At 37.8% G+C, this 24,872-nt stretch overlaps 2 protein-coding genes across 2 annotated transcripts; one reads left to right on the forward strand and one right to left on the reverse strand.

Moving 5' to 3' along the window:
• Positions 1 to 402: 402 nt before the first annotated feature.
• Positions 403 to 2,673, reverse strand: znhit3 (zinc finger, HIT-type containing 3). Its single transcript, XM_041801729.1, has 5 exons — positions 2,513 to 2,673; positions 1,510 to 1,541; positions 1,348 to 1,413; positions 944 to 1,021; positions 403 to 780 (listed from the first exon to the last, which is right to left on the reverse strand). The coding sequence occupies exons 1-5, from the start codon at positions 2,578 to 2,580 to the stop codon at positions 578 to 580; spliced, it is 447 nt and encodes a 148-aa protein (XP_041657663.1). The 5' UTR covers positions 2,581 to 2,673; the 3' UTR covers positions 403 to 577.
• A 2,626-nt stretch (positions 2,674 to 5,299) lies between these two features.
• On the forward strand, positions 5,300 to 23,974 carry vkorc1l1 (vitamin K epoxide reductase complex, subunit 1-like 1). The gene is made up of 3 exons (XM_041801165.1): positions 5,300 to 5,528; positions 11,888 to 11,997; positions 17,552 to 23,974. The coding sequence occupies exons 1-3, from the start codon at positions 5,338 to 5,340 to the stop codon at positions 17,776 to 17,778; spliced, it is 528 nt and encodes a 175-aa protein (XP_041657099.1). The 5' UTR covers positions 5,300 to 5,337; the 3' UTR covers positions 17,779 to 23,974.
• The last annotated feature ends 898 nt before the right edge of the window (positions 23,975 to 24,872 follow it).

Here is a 24,872-nt window from a genome sequence, read left to right on the forward strand (position 1 = left end):
TTGTGTTTGTGTTAAACGTTGGACAGTGCCTGGCAACAGCAGGCATGCCTGTTTGTACCTGTCCGTTTATGTAATATACAAACAAGTTGGAAATAGCTGCCGACTACAGGCTGAAAGGGAATTTTTATTAACAGCTAGTTGTGTTTGTTGTTGATGGTGTGTGTCTGCAAAAGAGAACTGAAATCAGGAGCTGTAATCTCAACCTCTGTTGGCATTTTCCAAGGAAACTTTCACATCAGCTGTCATAGTCCGTCTTAATTTAACTCATACAGTATGAGCACTCAGGTTGTACCCAACAATCCGTTGTTCATTAATGATTCGAACAGGCTTGGAATATCACAATGTATACACAACTTATTAAAGTGCAAACTCAAAAGCATATAAAGTTCACTCAAGACTTAGTATGTTTAAAAAAACTTCAGGCATTTAATGAAGCACTCTATTCATTCTATAACATAATAAGGCACATAACAGGACACTAGATCAACAAACTTATAAAATCTGTACAAAATAGATGCCACAGATGGCTTATTCAGGAAAAATGTGCTAACAAGTATTATAATCTAATAGAAATGATTTACAAGTCAAAAGCTTCATTGGATGGTGAGGACTCTACTTCATTTTTTACAATTTTCAAACACTGATCAGAAAATTCAACAAACAGCGGCTCCTGCATGGCAGCCTTCATTGCATCCGATTTACTGTCTGCGTTGTCGATGGAGCATAGCAACTGTCTCAGATGGGGGTTACAAAGAAGATCCCTCAGCTCTTTCGACTGACCTGTAGTGGAATAAAAAAGAAAGACTTTTACTCATCAGATTTTTATGTAACCTCATTGATGTGGTCGTTTAAGAAAGTTGAAGAAGCATTTGACTTTATGCTAGATTTTCTTTGAAGTAAAAAAAAAAAAAAGGTAAGAAGTAAACTAATATTGGATTATTACCCAACAGCTGGAGCCTCTGAAGAGGCACTTTATCACTGATGTCATCTTCATGCAAAAGATCATCCACAGTCCATGACTCTGCAAAGGTTGGCATCACAGTTTCATTTTACAGTTTATAACAACTGTGACTTAATCTGATGATGGGTTAGTTAACACAATTTTGACAACTCCTAGTTGTAAATATTTCTCTGTTACTCTTCTTCAGGTTACTGCCCACTGTAAAATTTTGAATTTTGGAGAAAATAAGTCACATTCTAAGAATTCTGTTTTTATTACAATAGCATGCTGTTTAAAGATGGTATAAGCATGCCTATACTGTGAATGCTATTGTTGTGGCTCTTGATGGCTTATGTTGGCACTTATAAAAACAATCATATGGAATGATGACAAATCAAACAACGTACCAAAGCTCAACAGTGTCGTAGCTTCAGGAACAACAGGTGCAGGCAGCTCAACAGGAAGGCAGGTATCTATGGAGAGCATAATTGTGTGATGAGAAAAGGAAAATTTCCACAGCTTGTAGGAAGATTATGAAGGCACAGATCAGTTTGATCAAACTCATTTACCTTTATGCCTCTTGTAACAGCCAAGGGAACAACTGTGTGAGTAAATGCACAAGAGTTTATTAACAGTTATAAAGTTTTTTGGCAGATGATAAAGTCAACATAATGAGCAATGCAAGGAACGAAGTGTACTGATGTATAATTTTAACATCAGTATTGGCGGCTATTAGCCCTGTGCTTAAATAGCGGTCCATAAGCGAATAGCTTGACATGTCCTGTGTCAAGGGTTGATGGTTATCTATTTCATAATATCAATTTAATGATGGCATCTAGAACAACTGGACGTTAGTTCAGAGAAGAGTGTGTTTTTGTAAGGCAGAGGAAGTCACCTGGTTAACAGCCTCAGATTTCACGGTGTAATGCTCACAGTGGAACACACTGCACCGCTTGACTGAACCGCTCAGAACATTATGACCCTCGGAGGTATCCGTCCCATGTGGTGTTGATGTTTTAAATTATTATCCAACAGGATGCATTTTTAGATGACATGGGCATGTTAATGCGTTATTGTATCACATTATATATACATATTGCAAACATTGTGATTCACTTATTTCCCCTTGTGGGATAAAAATCAATCGTACTTTTGGTTCTTTAAGCTGACAAGTTTTAGGTCATCCTTTAAAAAAAAGTACAACATGCAATAATACCCCCTGTTTTTTCCTTTCTGTAAATGGCTGTTTATTATTTTCTGAGCTGAAATGTGAATACAAAAACGTATCCTACACACGTAACGATTGCTAGCCGGTGTTATGGTTTTAGACGTGACCATGTTAACAGGCGATTTTCAACAATTGCGGAAAGACTCTGTTTCCGTAAAAGGCGTAACATATACATCAGTAAATTGTGTGAAAGAAATTGAGCATTCGCGAAGACAGATGCGTTTTCAGTAGCTGTTGTACCTACAACAAGCATAGACGCACTAACTCCACTAACACGTTAGCAAAACACCACACGCTAGCTAGCTGGCTAGCTAGCTTGAAAGCAGTAACGCGCAGTTACTTACTATCTTATTTTACAGGCTGGACATCTGTATTTGGGTGTCTGCTCGCTGCACACGCTGCATATCTGCATCTTCGTGGGTATAATTACAAACAAACAAGAAATTTAGCTCCGTTTGTTTATGGTGCATACACGTGTAGGAACCGGAAAAAGATGTCAGTTCCGGTGTCGTAGTCGTTACTATAGAAATAAAAGCATGTACAGCGCGTAGCCAAACTGTTAAAAATCAAACCAGTGCTATTATCCAAAAACAACTGGGTGATCATAATTTAGCCTATATGTATTTATCCATTTATAATTAGGCTACTTAAGTAATATGCCCACACAGAGACAGATATATTTCACTTGATACTTGTTTGCCCTCACCAGTCTTTCAATTGTTTTTTTAAGAGCTGTGGTTGTCTGGGCTTAGGTTGTCTGAAGTCAAGTGCAACTAAATGAAGGGATATAAAAAACAGCTCCATACAAAGGCAGTATCTCAAGAGACATGCCCATCCTTGAGCAGATTTGAAAGCACTGCTGCAGCCTGTCTGAAAGTTCATGCCACTCCCAAAGTATTCAGAAAGTACCCACTAGGCTGCACAGTCTTGAGAGAATGATTCAAGGGTAGCAGTTTTTTTTTCTCTCAGTTTACTAAAGGCAAAATATGAAAGGGCTGATGGATAAATTCTGCTTGTATATAAACACTGACAGCCTTGTAATATAGCCTGTATAACAGAACCAGATGCATTAAATGGAAAAGAGATCATAAGTAATTTTCTTTCAGGGAAGTTGAAAACAATCCAGGGTGGTTCTGTTAACATCATTCTTTATTGATTCAAAATACAATACAATATTGCACCAACAGAAATAACTAAATTTATATTCATTTATATGTATTTTCAAGCATACACCACTGACCTATATAAGTCAACACAAACTATTTCTGCACACAGCTGTAACTTGAGAGTTGCAGATCTTGTTACAGGGTGGAGTATGGAATGAAGAGCCGTCTTGTGACAGACCAATGGACACGATCCTGGTGTCACGGTGCTCAATTCACTGGGTCAGGAAAGGCAGAGACACATGGCCCCAGTCAACATCAGATATCCAACTTTAGTCCAGATCTGTAAAGGAATCAGAAGAGAAATTAATTAAAAATGTACAATTAAAATAACTAGATTTAAGATTACAGTTCTTTTATTAAAGTAATTCTTAATATGAAATGCTTTCTCAATCATTGGGCCTGTCACTTGATATCTACGCACATGTTGAAATATAGTACTTGTATTTCATCACACCAACTGACACTAAACAAAGGAAAACAGGCAATACATTTGTTTCGGTATCTGGAGCTGCATATGAATGATAAGCTGTCTTGATAGCATCAATTGCAATTCAATGCAATTTGTTCAATCAATATTTGATTGTTTTAACAATGCTGGCCTTGTCTATGGTGAAAATAAATATTTAAAACACAAAAAACACAAGTAATAAAACATGCTTATTTTATATAGCACTTTCCATTTGAGGGATCATATGCAGAGCATTGCATTCAATCAATTTCAGGCATAGATTTGAGGGGTCTTGACAAAAGCAGGCGTTGTAATGTTCACCTAACACCTATGGGTGTTTGCTGCTAGGACCTAGTTATGCAAATATTCTGGGAGGTTTATTTATCTACCCAAAAGGCAGCTTCTTAAACAAATAAAGGGTTTTCAACGAAGAAAAACATTCGGGTTAGACTTTAGAAGCGTTTTATCACCTGGTAAACATCGAGGAAAGCCATCACGACGATGAGCTCTTGGTTCTCCGGCGTTTCATTTGGCTGTTGTGAAATTTTTCAGCTATCTTCCTCTCGTGTCCTGCAGGGCAATGGCGGTTTGTGTTCAGCTCGATCTCTCTCTTGCTTCTCCCTTTGCCGCAGGCGTGGCATGAGTATTCAAGTAGATTATAATAATCATATTGATCGTAATATGCCTCCTCAAAGGAAACAAATCTTTCCATATCAGTCGCCATTTGGAGAGGGAATGCTGCACCGAGCTACTTTCTACCAGACGAGTGTTCAAGCGAGTAAACAGATGATGTCACCCCGTGTTTATATACATGGAGTCACGTGATGCCATTCGATGGTTCTGATTGATGGAGAAATATGGATTATATACGGATTATATGCTTTAATACATTTGTCGTGCATGTTATGGAATCATTGCTTTCTATCGCGTAAATTATTTTGAATGAAAGACGGTGCTGGCATTGTCAGAATGACTCATTTGCTGTTGTCTTGCTCAATAAATTGACATTTTATGGACTTGAATGACAAAATTATGTTAGTTTAACATCAAAATTGGAAATAGGAATAGTGGTATCAAGTTAAGAAATGTTAAAAACATTTGATTGCACGTGCATAGTAGGTCTGTACAGTATGTACCGATAAATAAATCTTCCCCAGTGTCCACCCCTTCCAATTTTTAATTTTAGATCGGGTATAAAAACTGATCTTGCGTTGTGATAAGCCTGCATATCGCTCAATTTTATGCATACGTGTCTGTCAAAGTGCATTATTGAGAGAATACTTAAGAACGAATGCACAGTATATCTAGTGAAAACACTTCTAAAGAATCAATTTAAATGTCTATTTTTAACGATGTCAATATTTACCCCATACCTTCTTTAAATTGATGAAAATATCACACTATGTCCAATGTTTATGTTCTGTTTTTGTTCCTGGGTACACGACGTTCCGCCCCTGACGATATGTGACGTAATGACGCTTCTCCACGTCGCAGTTGTGCCTCACAGGCGAGCTCGCTGCGTTTGAATGCGTGTCTCCAGCTAGGCCAGAGAGTGATGGCGGCGCCCGTCCTGAGAGTGTCCACCCCTCGGTGGGAAAGAATAGCTCGGCTTCTTGTCTGTCTTTTGGGCATCCTACTGTCTCTATATGCCTTTCACGTGGAGAGGGAAAAGGCTCGGGATCCGAGTTACAAGGCTATGTGCGACGTTAGCAGCTCCATCAGCTGTTCAAAAGTGTTCAGCTCAAGGTAATTTGAATTCAGCAAAGAGCGCTCAATGAAGCTGCCTGCTATTGTGACAATTTGGGAAGGGCTGCCCGCTTCAAACTGTCAAATGCACTCCGCTAACATTTACCGGCTGCTTCCTCCTGCTTATGCTAACTACGACATATAAGCGCTGTCGTGCTGAGAGTTTCCTCTTTGTTAAATTACCTGTCTGAAATAAGTTAACTTTTAGCTTATAAGCAAAACATTAGCCATATAGCTCGATGATGCTAGCTTCGCTAACCGTTAGCTAACGCAGCCCATTTGTTACCATTCTACTTTTAGCTTGATGGTTATCAGAGAGGAGCCAACATTGTTAAATCATCAGCCGACGCGTAGAGGTTTATCAATAATACATGATATTACATGCTTTGTGTCTATTCATCAGTAACACATCTGTTACAGCTGCGTTAGCTCGAGAGAAGAATGTAGCTTAACGTTATTGTTGCATGTGTGCTGTTGCTAGATTGAGCCATTCATTCAAAAACAGGATTATTTGTAAGTAAACTGGCTTCTTGTTGATAATTTTGGGTATTGTTACTGCTTAACCTGCCTGCTAGCGTTCACGTTAGCTGTCACACTGCTGTCATTAGCTGTCATGCTAATGTCACCGGGTAGCTATCTGTCAGTCCGAGGGGCTAAACCCGAGCTCCCTTGAGGGACGGAGCACACAGCTGCTCCAGAGGTCAGTGTGGGGGACTGTAACAGTGTAGGCCACCTTAAACATTCAGTACTTTCACAGTCACACATTGTTAACAGAGAGAAAAGCTGCTAGTCAGAGACAGCTGCTGCTGGAGTTCATCAGAAAGGGTTTGTTTACCCTCTAATCTGAATTCTGAGGCAATCAGAAATATCAAATAACATCACTTTACTCGACCCAACACTGTATTAAACCGACAAGTTGCCATACTATCTTTACTTTGGGAATGCAAGTATTAAGAAGTTAACCCCACCTATTGAATCAGAGTGAATAAGAGTCTTTGTAGGTCCTGAACAAACATCCACAGCATATCTGGTATGTAACCTGTTTTAGTGCACGCTTGGTGCATGTTTGTAAGATGAGTGAGCGAATTCTTCGTCTGAGTATAATTGACAGTCACACCTTTGTGGTCTAAAATAAGCCGTGAACCACCACTTGTGACTGAAAGCTTTACAGATGCTATAATATTGTTAGTGGAGTTGTCATGGACATAGAATTTTGAACTTTGAGATGATACTTGTACTATTCAAATATTAGCTTTTGCTTGCCTCAGCATCAGCAACAAGAAGAATAGATGCAAAATGCACATGATATTGAGTAATTTCTTGTTTTAAGTCATCAAAAATTAAAAGCAATCTCCTTCCCTAGTCTAACGTGCACAAATGTGCAGGCATTATGGTACTGAAATATTGCATTTGTGCAATTTAGATGATGTGCACACAGTTCTGCCTGCATCTTTTGATAAATTCATTCCCTTCCTGTGCATCTGTTATATAAAATAGATGTAGTTTTGTTTTTCTATTCTACTGATAATAGTTTGATGTAAAGACTTTATCTTGGTTACTGACAATCTAATCTATGATGTCATAATTTCTGAAGATATTCTAAACACTCTTTGGTGATGTAGTTGATGTATTTTGTTTTTCTTTGACTAAAAGTTTTATGCATGGCTTGTCGTTAAAGATAAATCATCAAGATAGTCACATGATAAACCACCTATAGTGGAGTTATGATAGAAATGTGGTAGTCACAAACTAAGTTCTAAAACATTGTTACAATACAAGTAAGTGTCAAATCTATCCATGCTTGTTTTAATACCTCAACAACAAAAACAGAGGGAAAGACAGCCTGTAGAGTGAAATAATGTTGTTTCCAATCATCAAAATTACAGATAAACCTTTGCTTACTGTCTAGATAGCAAACAATACATTGACAACATCTTTATCCCAAAAAATTGGACTTTTAATTTCTCTGAATCAATAAGAGGTCCGAAATTTTACTGTTTTAACGCACAGGATTTTAAAGGTACTGAAGTATCTAACGTTTGACCTTAAAGGTCAGACAGAAAGCCATTAAACAAAGTTTCTATTTTTGTATAAAAATGCAGCTTTCTAACAGTCTGATCTCTAGTGCCATCATGACTGTTTGTGTAAAGCTTTAGCTTTGATTATGCAAATTAGTTTTTTTTTTTTTGTGATTTACTGACTTATGCTTGTGTATGTCTCCTCAGCTGCATAAGGTTTTAAGATAAAAGTGTGAAACAGTAGCCAGAAAACCTGCCACAGTGGTAATAATGCAAAGCATGACTATCTCCACTGTGGAAAACCACAGTTTATTTACACTAGGGGAATATTCTCACTCAAATGGGAAATGAAATGAGATTGCTGAACACATTTTACATAAGAAATAACTGCCATGGTGTTTATATTAAGAACAAAACATACTTGCAACAGTCCCAGTTCTTTTAATCATTTCTCCCAGGTTTTTTATAGCTTGGCTTTTACAGGTGGACTGTGGTCTCTTTGGTTTTCATAACACTTCCTCTGGGGCCGATTGGTCATGTGGTTGTGGCGACTGTGTAGAAATAAAAGACTTATTGAACAAGCCTCTTATTGCTGGACTGTTGCAGTGTAGCCCCAAATGAACCGTAAAATGATCCACAAAAACTTTAGATATAAATTTCAAATTTTAACTGGAAAAAAGAAAAGATAGAAAACTTTGTTTTGTTACATTGTGCATTTTTTAAACGTTTGTAGCACAATAGAGAAGAAAGATAGTGCCATACAGTATGTCAGGTATGTAATGTTTACTGATCATGTTTGATAAATTTCCTTCTCAGTTATTTTTTTTCTGACTGGTGAAACAAGAGCAGACTGATTCTGTTTCACTCAGAAAAAACCAGCACAATTTCCAATTTGGGTACAGAAAACTTTGAGCGTGATTAAATTTATGCTGGGGGCATAAACTTTTGTTAGATATCATGTTTGGACTATATTTCTACGCTTTTGATGCTGACCTGTTCCATTTATTTATGTAACCTTTATAACAGGTGTTCCTTTACATTTGGCAGTTTCATAGAACTGCATGCACTTCTCTGAACTCCCATAGGCCATCGTACAAAGGTTAAAGGACAGCATAATCTAATGCTGAACAGAACTGTTTCATGGTGACTATATTCATCTGTGAGGTGTGTAGTTGCCAGACAGTGGGAGAACAATGGTGGGTGAAGGACAAGGGCTAGGGTGGTTTTTGTGGTTATGTTATTTTTTGAAGTTGTATAAGCAAGGGATTAACATGAGGCCCATGACCTTAACCTTTGACCTCTAAAATGCCATCAGTTCATCCTTGAGTCAGAACAGACTTTAGTGCAGACTTTGAAGAAAATCCCTTTGTGTTCTTGAGATAATGCATGTTCAAAAATGGCCTGGACAGACGTATGGATGGACAACCTGAAAACAGTGTCTCTAGCCATTGCTATCACTGACATGGAGGCATTATGAAATGAGGCCTCCTAGAAAAGGCACCTTTGCCTGTTAAAATTGTAGAGTTTTACAAGATTGACCTTGAGCATGCTACTGTCTGCTGTAAAGGTTGCCCAAAGTCTTTTAAAGTAAAAACAGCACAACTAAATAGTTTCTTGCTGCAATAAAGACCCAAACTTGGGAAGAAAAACAGCATAAAACATCAGAAGGCCAAAACACTGTATATAGAAATATCTAATGTAGAGAATTTGTTTTTTAGGCTTTATTGCTAAACACTTCTTAGGCCGTTGCTCATGTTTATAGTCAGTGGTGAGAAGCAGATTGGTGTTAACAGGTGGACACGGGAATATTTGACAACTGGATGGTTCACCACCTTTCTGCTCCTAAGATGACACTTAACAGCTCTTAAAACCAGGTTAGCTTTACCTTTCATCTGTAACATATTGGATTACTTACCTTTTATCAGTGTGAAAGTCCAACCAGCTCAGGATTGATAGATTTACTGTGATTTATAACATTTGTTTTCTTCTTCTATGAAGTCCAGATAAGTTGAGTCAATGAATTGATCTGTTGATCAGCAGAAAGTGAAATGTTATCTGTTTTGGACTGCTGGCCGGACAAAAAAGACATTTGAAGATGTCAGCTCAGGCTCAAAGAAAGTGGGAAGGACATTTTTACTGCACTGTGATGTTTTTTAGACACCTGATCGAGAAAATAACTCAAACTTAATTTGAAAGCAAGAATTGTGTGGAAGTTTCAGTTGTAGTTCACTGAATAATAATGACTTTACTCTTATTTGCCTTTCCTCAAACACAGTTTAGTTAAATAGCAAACCTCATCCTGCTAGTACTTCAGGTTTCTGGTAAATATACTCTGACAGTCTGAATGATTGTTGAAAGTAACCAGAGCTAGGGGTGGAGATAAAAAGCCAATTATGTAAAGACTTAGTTCTGCATTTTTAAACCCAAAAACCTGTAACATTTTAGCTCATTGATACTGCTATGGAGTCTAGTGTGTTCTGTGACATAACTTCATTTTATCAAATCACTGATGGACAAACATAAATCAGTCCTTGCAAAGGGGGAACAGAGGCCCAAGACACATCAGAATTGTGCCTGGAATTAACCCAAAATGTGGTTCCTTCAGCCTGAAAAATAAAAACAAAACTCAGACTGCTGCTGGCAGTAGCATGCACTCATAACTCTGGATTTAGCTTCTGCGGGACGGTTATTCTCCTTATCTGCTCAGATCAACTTTGAAAGTAAAAATATTAATCCAAAGTTGAAATCCATGTTGAAACTGACAGAATAAAAGTGGACTTATGAGATGACAGACAGTTGTTGTTTTCAAGGTCAGCTATGTAAAATGACTGTTAGGTGAATGTTAACGAAATGTCATGATGTCTTCTAATGTAAAACCAAGGGGAAAAAAAAATCAGTTTTTCATGAAAAACTTGAATAAACACAGTTGTGAACTCAAGAATGTGTTTTTTCAGCAACATAAAAGAGATCCAACAGTTGGAATAGTGACCTTCTTTAGCTTTTTAACTCAAGCTCTACTCTGCATGTCTGTTAAGCATATATTGTTGTTTTGTATGTCCCTCCAAAAAAGTATCATTTGTAGTATTGGTAACTAATCAGATCAAAAAAGAAGTATCAATAACAGCATCGACATTAATACAAATTAACAATCTCCATACCTTATCAGTAATTAAAGAGCTGAAAGGGAAGCACCTCACAATTCCTACACATTTTTAGAATTTTAAATCTTGTTATGAGGATGATGGTTTTGATTAACCTCGCAAATCAGATGGATACGCCCGTTTCTATGTTTCTCACTGGTGAATCCATCTTGCAAAGCTCCCGTCCGAACCGTTCCGGCCGGTTAGAAAGTGACAGGACCAATTGGCAATGAGGGGCAGTACTTTCAGGCGCGGCAGAGTCGAGATGTAAGCAAGCAGCAACAAGAGGCCGGTGCAATTATGACGGGAGAGATTAGTGTGGATGCTGCTAAAGCGCCAGTTTTATCAGAACCTGATGATATTTCTTCATTAAAAGAAGAACAAACAGCAGTGAGTTGTTTTCTTTTCAAAAACAACAAAGTCGTGTACTGACATGTCTACAGTCGCCATGGTTCGCATTATTCCTCGGTAGCTGCGCATGCGCGCCTTGGTCTCGGCTACGTCACATGTTTTGTTTCTCTGATTGGCCTGTAAAGATGTGACAGACAGAATGTTCATCCAGTCACACTCCAAGTTTTTTTCAAATCCTCTGCCAACATTGGGTAATTTCTTGTTTTCAGTAATCAAAGATTCCAAGTAAACTCCTGCACAGTGTCTGAATATCACAAAAAACATGGGCTGTGTTGTTTTTTGTCCAACTGAGGGAGTAAGCAGGTTTAGATGAATTAATTCCTCTTCCATGCATCTCTTTCAAGAACGGCATATTTTTTAAGCTTCAGGATAAGGAGGCAGGATATTATCGACATGATATCGGTGTCAGCAAAAAGGATTTTTAAAAGCTGATGTGAAAATTTCTGCAAATATTTACAAACAATATAAAAACTGTATGCATTAGCCTTTGCTGGCTGTGAACACTGGCCATGTGTGTGCACAAGTTTGTGAAGTCTAAGGCAGGACGAACAGAGGTCAACTGATTATTGACCTGCCTGATTATTGCTCTGATACTTGGCATTTTGCTGATAAAAACCCAAACCATTCTGAAGAAATAAAGCAACATGTACTAAAAGTGTAGTGTTGGACAGTAGTGATAATTGATCTCTAGACCTCATGGGTTTGTCTTTGCCCAGTTGTGATCATGTCTGATTTCTTTCTTCACTAATGAAGTAAACTTGTTACTCTCTTCTTGTTTCTGTGTTTATAGGTGGGGTCGAGGATTTGGACTCCTGGGCTCAATTTTTGGAAGCGACAGCGCACTGAATCAACCCAACAGTGTCTACGGGATTGTCTTTTATGCCTTTCAGCTTCTTCTAGGTAAGAGTTATCAAGAGTTATTTGTTAGCTCTGCATATTTAAATCTGCTAGACTAGCAGCTAGTGCTGACTCAGCACTTTGTCCTAGTCTGACATCACAGCTATATTTGACTGAAGCTGACTCACATGACACAGATATCATATTTAGAGGCCATGTGTATAAATAATAAACTGTTAAAGGGGAACGGGGCATTTTTAGAGCTCAGCATACTGAACTTTAATCAATATTTGTGCTTTCTGGACCTCATTTTAATGGGTTTTATATTGGAACTGAAGAGGTAATGCGTTAGTGTTACTACAGAAAGAATCATTCATTTGTCAAGAAGCTTTAAAAAGTGCTGTGTGCCATTATAGCAGAAATAAAATGTTTCCTATCAGTGTGACTTGTTTAAACTTGAAGCCTTTTTCTCCCTTCTGGTTACTCGTCACATTCTCCTCCCTCCAGTACGTCGATGGTGCTGCTGACTCAGTCATGCTGGTTTGACATGTTTTCCTGCAGAGCGGCCTGTGGGCTCGCCCGGCCACCTGGCGCTGGCACAGAACAAGAGGTCCTTTTAGGCACAGCAGTTAGCACTCATTTGACTAACACAATAGATGCCCAGTTAAGCCAAACTGCTACAGCGGGTCAAGATTTCCATATTAAAAGCACAGCCACTTAGTGCTGGACTTTTATTATTCTAAAGGCATTCTATAGTCTGATATTTGTGAGTGGGCTGAAGTCCAGAATCAGCACAGATGAGGCTTTAATCTTTAATTAGTGCCCGCGTACCGCAGAGGACAACTCAGTGTTAACATGCAGTTAGAAAAAGTGGATTTATTATGTAAGCCCGACTAAAACTTGACTTTTAAAATGCTTGTAAACATATAAGCCTGACTAAATCAATATTGTTGGACTAGGTGTTCTGTGCATGCTCAACAGTTTCTACACCAGGCTTTTAATTAGATGTCAATGAGCATAAATGCTGAGCATAGCAGAATTTGCATTTTCATCTGCCTTTGAATGTCACTGTAAGCTGGAGAGACACTAGTGTGCATTAAATCTGTAGAGCGTAGCGTATTATGAAATGTGCAGAACTAGGGCTGGGCAATTAATTGTAAATTAGATTTAATGGTAATATGGCCTGCTGCAATTTACAAATCGCACAAGTTGCAATATTTCTTTAACTTGAAATTTGCCAAAATACCAGCTAGAGAAAGCAAAGTTTTGCAGGGGCAGAGATTTTATGCACATTATGCAAACATTCAAGTGCCAAATTTTTAAAAATGGTTTTTAAAAAGTCCTCCTTTTTGTGTTTTATGTATGTTTTCCGTAATCAAAATGAGGTATATGAAAATGATAACGCCCTTCAATAAAGCAATGACATCAAATTTGCAATATAAGCAAAAATAATTAGTTCATTCTACTTAAAACTGATGAAGCTTAGTGTTAGATCACAAAAGTCATACCCCAACTTGTGATCAGCTGATGGCCAGCTTCAGCCACCCCAGCTGCCTCCTTTATAGAATAAGCTTGTTGCACCCTCATATTCAGGTTCATGCTTCTACGGATTAATTGCTTTTGAATAGTTTCATTGTTTTCAATACGCATTGTCATAAATGCATCTTTCTGTATGGGGGTTTCTAGCCATGTGCTCCCTGCAGAGTCAAGCAGCTGCTTGACTAACCCAGGGAGCATCTTTTGAGCAGAGCCTCCTCTGCCTAGTAAAACTGTAGTAGATCCATTTTGCAAATGATTAAATGTATGATGAGTGTTCCTGGCTGAATGTAGGCTATAATATCAAAGGATTTATTGCTTGAATTTGTAGAAAAATACATAAGATGAGGAACCTAAAAGAATCGCATATTAAATCACAATCGCAATACTGGCCGTATTGCGATTTAATCTAACTTTCAATTAATTGCCCAGCCCTAATGCCACTATTTCCTGACTCATTTTGGCTCAATTAAGGATTTCTACATAGAGAAACATTACCAAAAAGGCCATGTTTTGAGCTGTTAACAACCATGCCAAGCTAGTTTGTGAGTTTGCGTTCCAAAAGACACATTAGTAGTTTAACACATAGAAACAGCATTACACAGGAATTATAAAAGCTTCCATCTAAAGCCTGGACAAGCATTGCCCCACAATGGTCTGTTTTCACAAAGAGCTCCGGTTTGGTTCAGTTCGATTTTGTCATGGTTTAGCACATTAAACTCTGATCTTGTTTACTCAGCTGATGTCCGAGGAAAGGAAACTGGCATTCAAATGGGAGCTCGCTACTGCGGCTAACATAAAGAGTAATTTCGTCACGCTGGCTCATTTGTGAATCATCTCTACCCCACAGTGTGTATTCGGTTGATAGTCTTTAACCTTTTAATAAAAGGCATGTTTTTGATGAGCATGTTAAAGAGGCTTAACTTGCCTGTTAGCTCAGTACAAGACTCCTCTAGACTCTTGTCTCCCTTCATCTGACTAGATAGCACTAGAAGTGAGGAGGCTTGCAGGACTGAGTATTTGTGACATTGATAGATCGCCTCCAGACCCGGTTAAATCAGTTAAACTGTGGTAAAAATCACTTTTTGGTGAAGTGCAGGGATCATATTAAATGTATGCCAAAATTCACTGATGTGATTTGCAGCGTAGAGGTCCATTTAGAATTGTTCAGTGCTCACTTCCTCTGTTCTGATTCATTTCTAATGGCTGTCCATCATTTCCTGACCCCCAAAAGACATTGGGGATTACGTGATCGCAGACAGCCTATACGAGAGACACACCTTTGTTTTATTTGTAATGATTGCCAAGTCTTTTCTACTCTGTAGAATTGATCTGTTCCTCTTATTCTGGAAGTGTTTTAGAAACAGACCTAAAACAAGACAAACATTTGATCGCAGAATAAATGATACATTAAATCTTATCAAATATAGTCATAGATTAAAAAACAAAAACAAAGAATCGCTTTTGATAAAATGTATATTATATGCAGAATGTATGTTTAACAGTAAAAGTCAAACTCAGCTTCATCTGTCCTTTTGAGAGCTGCAAACAGCACTGTAACGACCAGCCTGCAGACAGAGAGCGACACAAAGCAATAAAAATGTGACTCTGTTTAAGAAACTTAAACTGTCAAATGGAAATAAGCGTGTATTAATAAAAACAGGTTTGCATGGTGAGACAATCCTGGAAAAGTGGTTGAAGCAATACAAGATAAGGAATGAAACTGGCTGTAGTTCAGAGCTACCACTCCAGTCCCTAAAACACAAGTGAACGTTTAAGGAAGGAGATTTAAAAAAGAAACAACAAACTTGAGTTTAGGCAAGACTGTTAGTTTTGCTTAGACCTCCACAACACCAGTTGTTCATTCGTACATTTTGCTGATATGTACGGTAGTAACATCAGCTGTAAATGTTGGCAGGAATATTCATATCAGATGAGAAACTTTTTAAACTAATATCTGCCGATACCAGTATCATGCTGATAGGATATTCTGCATCCCTACTAAGTTTAAATTATCCTATTTTCAGGACAACCCTTAACATTATCTTAACTTTATAGTCTGTGCCTCATTGGGGAACCTTAATCTGTTTTACATGTTACTTAGATTTCAGTTCAGGTTATTGATTGTCAACCATTGGAAGAGATATTATTTGTTTGTTTTATTTCAAAATAGAAAAGTTATAAAGTAGGCACTGCAGTACTAAGTATAAAGTAGATTGACAGCACCGAGAGCTGTCACAGTCCTCAGAAAGGCAGTTTCTGCCAGCTTTTATTACCCTCACTTTGTGTGACTCAAACATGTGCAGGCATTGCAGACACCGTTGGGTAATGTGTCTTTTGGCAGCTAAACTTTTAGAAAAACCTGCTAAAATGACATCAATGCATATGCAGAAATGTATGTTGTAGAGAGAGGGAGGATCTGCCTGAGGACAATGTGCCTTCATTAGAAATAGTTTCATCACAGACTGTTGCAAAGGAGAGCATTCATCAGTCACATGTAGTGTGGTACCACAGCTCTGAGGATGAAGGTCGTCTCTAGAACAGGTTAAACATGCACAAGTACATCTAAAAGCGGTAGAATATATATTGGAAAGTTCAGTTCAGTGGGACTTATATTTAAATTAGATTCAGTCTTAATGATTCTGGCTTATAACTCACATAAATGAAAAAAAAATCCAGTATCTCAGAATATTCAGACAAAACACAGCACCGATTGAAATAAGATTTTACTGCAGAGGCAGCACCCCTCTGAAAAGTGTAGCCTATTAATTCATGAACTCAGTGTTTTTTCAGGGCTCCTTTGTAAACAATCTATTGCAAAACAGGCTTGAAATAATCGATTTCACGTGCAGTGATCATATAAAATATACAAGTATTTTGACTGGGGAAAAAATTGACTTTTCAAAATTTAGTTTTGTTAGTTCCCCCCTTCCTATTGAAGTAGTTTGTTTTAGAAAGTAGCCTTCGACGTATGCGTTACATGGTCATACAGATTCCTCATAAATATGTGTATTTCCTAAGGCGATAATGATACCAGAATTTGAAAATGTACATGGTACGAGTAAAAATCCAATATTGTTACCTGCTTTGATACCACAGCAAGCAAAACTGAGATCTCGGCACCTGACATTGAGTGATTTCCTGTTTTCAGTTTTCAAAGAAAGTTATTAAACACTGAAAGTCAACTTGACAAACTGTCTAATTTGCACGAAACAGTGCCACATTGTTTCCAGTAGATTTGTGCAAATTAGACAATATTTAGGAGTTTGCTTGTTGTTTTTTGGTAAATTCATTCTGCTCCAATTTGACTAAATTGTATATAAACATTGGCTACATTTTCATACTGAAACATTTCCAATGTTTTTGTGCAGTTTAGAAAATGTACAGTAATTGGCTTGCAATTTTTTACTCATTCTTTTTCTATGGACTCGTTTTATGAAATAGTTTTTTTTAAGGATGCATAATAATACAAGTATGATATCAGTATCAGCGGATATTAAAATTTCTGCCTTTATTTACAACAGATATTTTGGTTAGAAAATCACAGACAGGTAAACAACAGGTAAAGCCACACTTGGAGAGGTGGAGATGCTTAATAACTTCCTAAAACAATGAAAGAGCAGAATAACATAGACTGTAATAATAATTAAAATGGCAGGACTAGATCGTCCTCTGCCACGCTCTCAGGGCCATGGCCATGTAATGAAGACTGCAGTGCCAGCGGAGGTGCCCTCCCTGTTTGACTCCCAGGATCCCATCCCTTGACATTGTCAAAAAGTTCACAGACTTTGTGTAGATTGTCCAAATACCTGTCACTTGAAGCTGTAGTCATAACTAATATTATAGTCACAAATGTTAACCAGACTTTGCCTTAGAAGTATTTCTGGACCTCATGTGACAGCAGGATGATATGACCAATGTAAAAAACTGCCTGTCATCACATGAAAGCTGCAAACAAATGGAGAACTGTCTGAGCTGTGAAGAAAGTGCTGACTTGTCACGTTGTTAGTGTGTTTTAAGGTTATTTGCCTTTGCTTCAGTTGTTTCTCCTCTAAGCTTCGGTTTGTGTTTCTGGCTTTAGGGATGACTGTCAGTGCAATGGCCGCCCTCATTCTTATGACAACTTCCATCTTGTCGGTGGTGGGCTCGCTCTACCTGGGCTACATCCTCTACTTTGTCCTAAAGGACTTCTGCATCATCTGCATCACCACATATGCGCTGAACTTCATTCTCTTTATCCTCAACTACAAGCGACTGGTTTACTTGAACGAGGCCTGGAAGCAGCAGCTGCAGGCCAAGCAGGACTAAAGCTGTGGAGTGCGGCAAGAAAACTTCAATAAACAAACAACAACATAAAAAAAGAAATGTGACCTCTGAACATTTGACTTGCCACCAGGAGACCTTGCTTCCAAAACAATGTTTATTCTGCTGTGTGTTCAAAAAAAAAAGATGAAGAAATTTAACTTAAATGTCGGGCCTGACATCTCAATGTTGCAAAACACGGAAGGATTTGTAAGTGAAAGATTTTCTTTTAATTTCTTTTTTTCCTTGTTAAACATTGTACTCACGTAAGGAAGGGGCTGGCTGTGTTTGTGTGTTAGTGTGGGTGAATGTGAGCGCGTATGAGGGGAAAGACATCAAAACGAGCAAGCAGAGGCAGAATCGACAAACAGAGCGATGGATGACAGCTCTGTTTTGAACAAAAAGGATCGCAGAATGGATGAAAAACAAGACTTTAAAAGGGTTTACTTGAAATGGTTAGAGAGGTCCTAATACTGCACAGCGGATCTGCACTAAAACCCACTAAGGGTCCCAAAATTGGAAAAAACACTCATTAGGTCATCGTACACTTAGCAGATGAGGCGAGGGCGGGGGAGCAAAAGGTTTAACATTTATACAGATAGTTTGTTTCATGTTTACACTTTGTAGTATGTTTCTTTCTGAAGAGGACCACTAAAAGTAAACACAGGACAATGTAAGATGTCGTGCGTAGATCAGTCCGATTGTTTGTTTTGCAATTCTGTAAATAGCTGCTGAGCAATATTCCAGGCTAGATTGTGACTTAGTGTTGACACAAACAAACTTTTAAAAGAAAAAAAACAAACAAAAAAAACTCCCCACCAAACAATCTGGAACAAAAAAGAAGTGATCAAGGTCACGGTTGGCAGACGACTCTGCAGACGAGCTCGTCCTGCAAACCTGGTCAGGCATGCGGTTCGGAGTCGTGTGGATTTCTTCGTTGTACGTGGTTACTGTTTCATCTGAAACCACCGACACGTCTTTTAAACAGAACTATGAGTTCTTCCCACCATGTTTGCATCGCATCAAGGCACCCTCACTCTCTTTTTTTTCTTTGTGTGAAAAGCATTCCTGACCACTCAAGTGGAATCCATACAGACTTATGTGCCTAAAGGAGTGTTAAGGTGAATTACCTTCCTTTTTTTTTTTTTTTTTTTTTTAACCGTAGGGGTGGGATGGAGGGAGTTCCCTCATGTTGACACCAGTTTTTGCTTGTTGTTTTATCGTCACAGGTCCGAGGCTTTATTTTTATGATCACAGTTTTGTAAATTAAGATACCAGTGAAGTGTTTCCCCCCTCCTTTATAGAGTCTCTAGAGGTAGCAAAGGCTGCTACACTGTGATTGTCTGCTCGAGGGCAGAGCGGCCTGGTGGCAGAAGCATCTCCTATCCGGCTGATTCAGTTGCACATCATGTTTTTGTTCACTGTCCAGCCTGTATACATTTGATGTCAACTGAACAGTAACGATGATCTTATAAAGCTGAGTTGCTGTTCATTTGCCGGGATGTGAACAAAACTCTGAGAATGTCTCACTTTGTTGACTGAAGCAAACAAGGTGCAAGAAAACAAAACGCCAAGCCATATGTGGAGTTTGTGGGATTTTTGCCCAGTAGGGGAGATTACCAGGCTGCTGCTGGCTCTAGACTGATGAGCTGCAGACACTGCAGCTTTTTATTGAGCAGCTGATCTAGCATAGCGAGATTTGTAAACAGATAGGTCACAGTATCTGCCACAGTTCAGTTCAGCACCAAGTGACAGAGTAGATCCACCGTTTCTCCTCCATTAAGTATCCTGCTGGATGCATGGTACACTGCTTTCTCCTGGCTTTAAACACACGTCAGCCATCGGACAATCTTACACTGTCAGAGTCGTAGTAATAACTGTAATCATGTGATTAATCTGTGGTGTTGAACCAGCTTGTTAATAGTTTCCATCATGGACAGTCTCCATGTCCCTTCATGTTTTACTGCATTCATCTTCTCCTTGACTTTTTTTTTTTGTTCGAGTATTGATGCTGGCAACTATCAGGAAGGTCATTTCAGTCAAGTACTTCCTGTTACAGCATATGAAGTCGTCTGTCATGAATGAAAACGGAAATGAAGGTGATACTGTTTGTTTTTCCCCAGGATATTGTCAAAGAGTTTTCTGTTAAAGCATGTTTTAATCATTTACTGCCTTCATCATATCAGCTGTTGCATCAATGACATCCATTTTCCAAAGCTCAACAGATGTTTTCATTGGGTTTTAATATATCTGCAGACATCTTCCATTGATTTCACTGGAGACACTTTAAGAAAACAGCACTTAATCAGGCATAAGCTACTCACTATACCCATGTATTTCTCATGGGTGTAGTTACAGCAGTACATGCATGTAATGCAGCTCTGTGGCCTGCTGGCAACTTCATAATTGTTCTTACTGATAATCAAACATAAAAGAGGGTACTTAACCCAATTTAGCATTGAATGCTTATAAAACTGATACAAAATTGCCCAGAAGTATTGTCTGAACACAACTCATCTCTCTTCTTTGTTGAAGCCTGGCTACACCATTAACCTTAAGGCAGCTTAAGGCAAAGATTAGTGTTTTTGTCTCAAAGAGGGCAACAAAGATCAGTTACACACAAATGTAAAACAGCACGTTGTGCTATGCAAGCATGCTGTTTTATTGAACACAGCAATGTTTTATCAGGGATGTACCTCACAATACAATAAATATATTCAAGTTTTCAAATTTCAACAAATTTGCACACTTTAAAATGACCTGTCAAAAATATTTATTGCAAAAGTCTCTTTTTATATCCAGTGGAGGATGTTATTATCTCTTGGCTTTACAATTACAAATATGCCTGTTGGATTAAACACAAATTATAATTGCATTTAGTCGACAAATCTAAAGTCAAGACAACTCCCAGAAAACTGTCAAAATTGAGCACAGATTAATTAAGGCAGATCACAGCAAGAGTTGGTAAACTTTGTTAAGTTGGTTTACTGAGTGTAACTAACATTAGCAGTGCTAGCACCATCAATCTGGATCCCCTGGCATGCTAATGTCCATGCACTGGCACTGAATATTGCTACTCATGCTTACTCAGTGAATCACAGTTGTGTGAAACTGCACTGTTCCTCTAAGATGCTATCGGTTCCTTCAGTACACGATTGTTTACATCAGGTTAAAGAGCATGACAGTAAACATTAACCTCCTGATACCTGAGCTTTTGTTAAGAATGCTATTTTAGTTTCTTGCACTTATTTTAGATCAGTAGGCCCTGATAAGTTTAAAAACTCAGCCTTTTCTTTAAAGAGGAATTAGTTTTGACCAAACTGGGGTTTCTCCAGTCAGTCAGAAGTGGTGTCAGTCAATTAGAGAGGTAATGTGGAGTCATTTTGATGATGGACCACAAGGCTTTCCTGGCCAGCTTCAACAAAATTTACACTAAAAGTTCTGAATTTCATGGAAAATTTTCCTTTCCAAAATCCACACAAATATCCCATAACTTAAAATAAATTAACTAAAATTTCAGTGAAAATTCTTAAACATATTTTTTTGTCCCATGAAAAGTACCCCCAAATGTCTTCAAATATTCAAGTGAAATTTTATCATAAAGCTTCAACATTCCAATAAAAAATTCCAAATTCATCCATGTAAATTCCTTAATAGTTTCAATCAAATATCCCAATATATCAAAGACAGTTCCCCCTAAAAATTCATATGAATATCCCAACTACTTCTAAATACATTCCTCAAAACAACATCAGAATGATTCTCCCAAAAATCCAAACAAATACCCATGGAAATTCCAACCCTGCATTCCCAAATAAATTTCCCAAATTCCCATGAATATGACAACTTCTCTCAAAAACCTTTAATCAAATCTACCAAAATATACAAACATGCCCCCCAAAATTTCCATGAAAGTACTTGAAAAATTCCAAAAAAAATTCCCCAAAACATATAAAGAAATTACCTAAAATTTCATTGAAAATCCCTGAAATTTTGCATCAGATCCTTTCAAGCAAACTATTTTAACTTATAAAGGATATTTTCAACAGTTATCTTGAATATCCTTGTTGATTGTTGCAGAAACTATTACTGTGTTGACAGGAACTCAAAAATGCATTGAGACTTTGCCATGACAAGCAAGTGAGGATTTTGAGGTTTAGGTTGCACAAATCTGCATTGTTTTTATGTGACTTTACAGCCTCAAAATGGAAAGTATTGCTGATTATTCATTGAAAAATAAGATTAATAGATATTTAGTATAGAATCCCTTAGCAGACACATCCACAAAAACTAAACTTGTATTTCTTGTCATCTTGAGATTACATTACTTGTTTTCACTGGAAACCCAGTGTTTATAAGGAAATTAAATAGCTGAAATCTCAAAAAGGCAATTGAATTTAACTTGTTTTAAACAGAAATAAAATGTATGGATGCCTGTCCATCAAGGCCTCTATAAATGTTGCATTTTGTCCAAAACTGGCATAAAATCATTTTATAGATTTTCTGTAATCTCATCCCCATGTAAAATTAGAAAATGTCTCAAAATGATAACAAAATTGGATCATAAACCCACTACCATGACAAGTATTGTGTGTAGAGGATATGGTTATATTCCTGGTAGCAACACAGCACTCCTGATTGGGTAAACTTCCGGGACATCCATTAAACAAGAGAAAATTTACCCAAAAAATGTTGAAAATTGATCTTTGGTTGCACAGTACATCTGCTGAGTCAAGATCAAAACTTTGTACATGGTTTTCGGATAAAACAGGTTTACACAGCTTATTTCAGAGCCACAGAAGGCCGTAAACATCTGTCATAACAATACCATGAAAAAACATCTGTTTAGTTCCAATTAGTGCAAGCTTCTACTCTATGTAACGGAGTATTCGTTTATCATGAACAGAGAGTTGTTGCTCCTGGAAAGAGCGCATTTCTACACTTTGTTTTGCTTTGGAAATGGTTCACATTTATGTTGATATGAATGGTAGTAAACTGATCAAACATGCCAGCATCATTTTTACAAACTACATGGTCCTCCACCAAATGGTTTAAATGTTTTCTAAACTTGTCTGATCTTCATCCTTCAGTGTTGCCTTGTTTGGCTAACAGGTTCATCATCTCAGAGCGAGTTCAACAAACAACCTTGGTTTTCTTTTATTGTAATAACCTGGACATTTCCATGCAAGAAAAGTCTATGGATTCACTTAGACAAGTCTTTTCTTTTTTAATCTAGAGGTCAAACTGACACAACCTGCGAGTTACTGTGGCACAAACCAGTGTCGTGTGAAACTGACAAGTACAGAAGGTCACCTATTATTGCATTCATAGTTGTGTGCAACTTATTAAAAAGAAAAATGGGTAAGGAATTTCAAAAAAGGGTCAAAAGAGTGAAACGTTTGGCTGTTAAAGGGTTAAAATGTAATGTGAAACGCTAAAACGAAGGTCAAGATGATCAATACTGCATTCTCATCAATCTTCATTTAGACCTGGAGGTATAACTGCCATGTTAGTTGCATCACAAATGCCAACAAAAGTGCCTTCTGTTTGATCACTAGGCCTTGAGCCAAAGACGAGCAACAGTATTAGCCTTGTAAAACGAAGAATAGTTACTGCAACAACCTGAACATGTAATGTGATGAATTGGTAATCCCCAAAGAATTGATCTCCAGTATCAGTGCAACAGTCCATTCAGAAATTTCCAGACAAATTGCCCCGTCAAATCACAGGCTGTTCCCTTCGTTCCTTCCTGACTTCATTTAATAATGCTCATCTTAATTTTGTCTAGCTAGGACATGTTTGTTAGCTAAGAAAACACTCTGTTTGAACTCTATGATTGTAATGTTCTTTTTCATCATTAATTATGCCCTTTAGCTGTATAGACTGTTAACATTCTGGGTTATTTTTAGTTTAATAAAAGTTGAGGGGTTGGAGGGCTAGGAATCCATGTGTCAGCATTAAATGTTTATTACATTTCTTTGTGGAGGAAAACTTACTGGGTTTGCTTCTGTATTGCCAAATATGTTTTAAAATGCTGTATTTTCTTACATGGAAAAAGTGTTACATGAATGGTAGGAGGGTGCAAAAAAATCTGTTCAAATCCAGCTTACTTTAAGGGAAAACTGTGGAAAACGGTTGACATGAGAACATTTTTAATTGTGTCATTGTCATGTGGAAATGATCTACCATTAAAACATTCCCTCTGAAACTGTCTGGTACGTCAAGTTCTTCCAGTATCATTTAATCCTGACATCAAACTGCAACATCTAAATCTTCTATTACAGTAAAACTCTTTGTCTCAAAACCTTACAGGGTCTCCAAAGTCTTTTTGAATTCAAGGTCAAAATGTCTGACACATGCATTTTGCTTGTGAGAGGCCTTAGATTTTATATTGCACTTAGACTGAGCTAATCAACACGTCTTATTGAAACTAAACTGTCTAATTTGTGCTTTTTTTAGGTGGGTTATTTGCTATGTCAACTCTTCATGGCAGCGAATTACATACAAATTTACAAACTTTTAACAAAAGAGGTGTAGAAGTTAGGAAGATGCAAGTCTAATGAGATCTGGCAACTAGACAGAAAACATAAGGAATGGTTGGCAGAGGTTACAATGATCAGGAGCAGTTTTACTAGCTTGGAGGCTCCTGCCAAAGACCATTATGACACCCTTCTTCATTTAGCTAAATGCAGTCATAGCAAGCAAACAAAATATTGTGAACCATTTTCCTGTTCAAAGTAAAAAATCTACAGGGCATTCCCAAATTGGAAATACACTATATGGAACAAAGTATTTGGTCATACCTGTTAATTATTGAATTCAGGTGTTTCAATCAGATCTGCTGCCACAGATGTGTAAAATCAAGCACCTAACCATGCAGTCTCCATTTGCAAGGGTTTGTGATACAAAAATGGGTCATTGTGAAAAGTTCAGTTGCTTCAAGTTCGGCACTGTGATGGATGCCAACTTTGAAATAGGACAGTTTGTGGAATTTCTTCCTTGCTGGATATTCCACTGTCAACCGTAAGTGATATTAGAAAGTGGAAACATTTAGGAACAACAGCAACTCAGCCATGAGACAAAAGACCATGTGAAATCAC

The sequence above is a fragment of the Cheilinus undulatus genome, linkage group 12, assembly GCF_018320785.1.
Source record: "Cheilinus undulatus linkage group 12, ASM1832078v1, whole genome shotgun sequence".
In the NCBI taxonomy this organism is placed as follows: Eukaryota; Metazoa; Chordata; class Actinopteri; order Labriformes; family Labridae; genus Cheilinus; species Cheilinus undulatus.

Excerpts from the sequence above, each read along its gene's own strand:
- vkorc1l1 (XM_041801165.1), top strand. The coding sequence starts at position 5,338 with ATGGCGGCGCCCGTCCTGAGAGTGTCCACCCCTCGGTGGGAAAGAATA. Across the intron at positions 5,529-11,887 it reads TCAAAAGTGTTCAGCTCAAG|GTGGGGTCGAGGATTTGGAC; the intron begins GTAATTTGAATT and ends CTGTGTTTATAG. Across the intron at positions 11,998-17,551 it reads TGCCTTTCAGCTTCTTCTAG|GGATGACTGTCAGTGCAATG; the intron begins GTAAGAGTTATC and ends TTCTGGCTTTAG.
- znhit3 (XM_041801729.1), bottom strand. The coding sequence starts at position 2,580 with ATGCAGATATGCAGCGTGTGCAGCGAGCAGACACCCAAATACAGATGT. Across the intron at positions 1,542-2,512 it reads CCAGCCTGTAAAATAAGATA|TTGTTCCCTTGGCTGTTACA; the intron begins GTAAGTAACTGC and ends TTACTCACACAG. Across the intron at positions 1,022-1,347 it reads TACGACACTGTTGAGCTTTG|AGTCATGGACTGTGGATGAT; the intron begins GTACGTTGTTTG and ends CAACCTTTGCAG.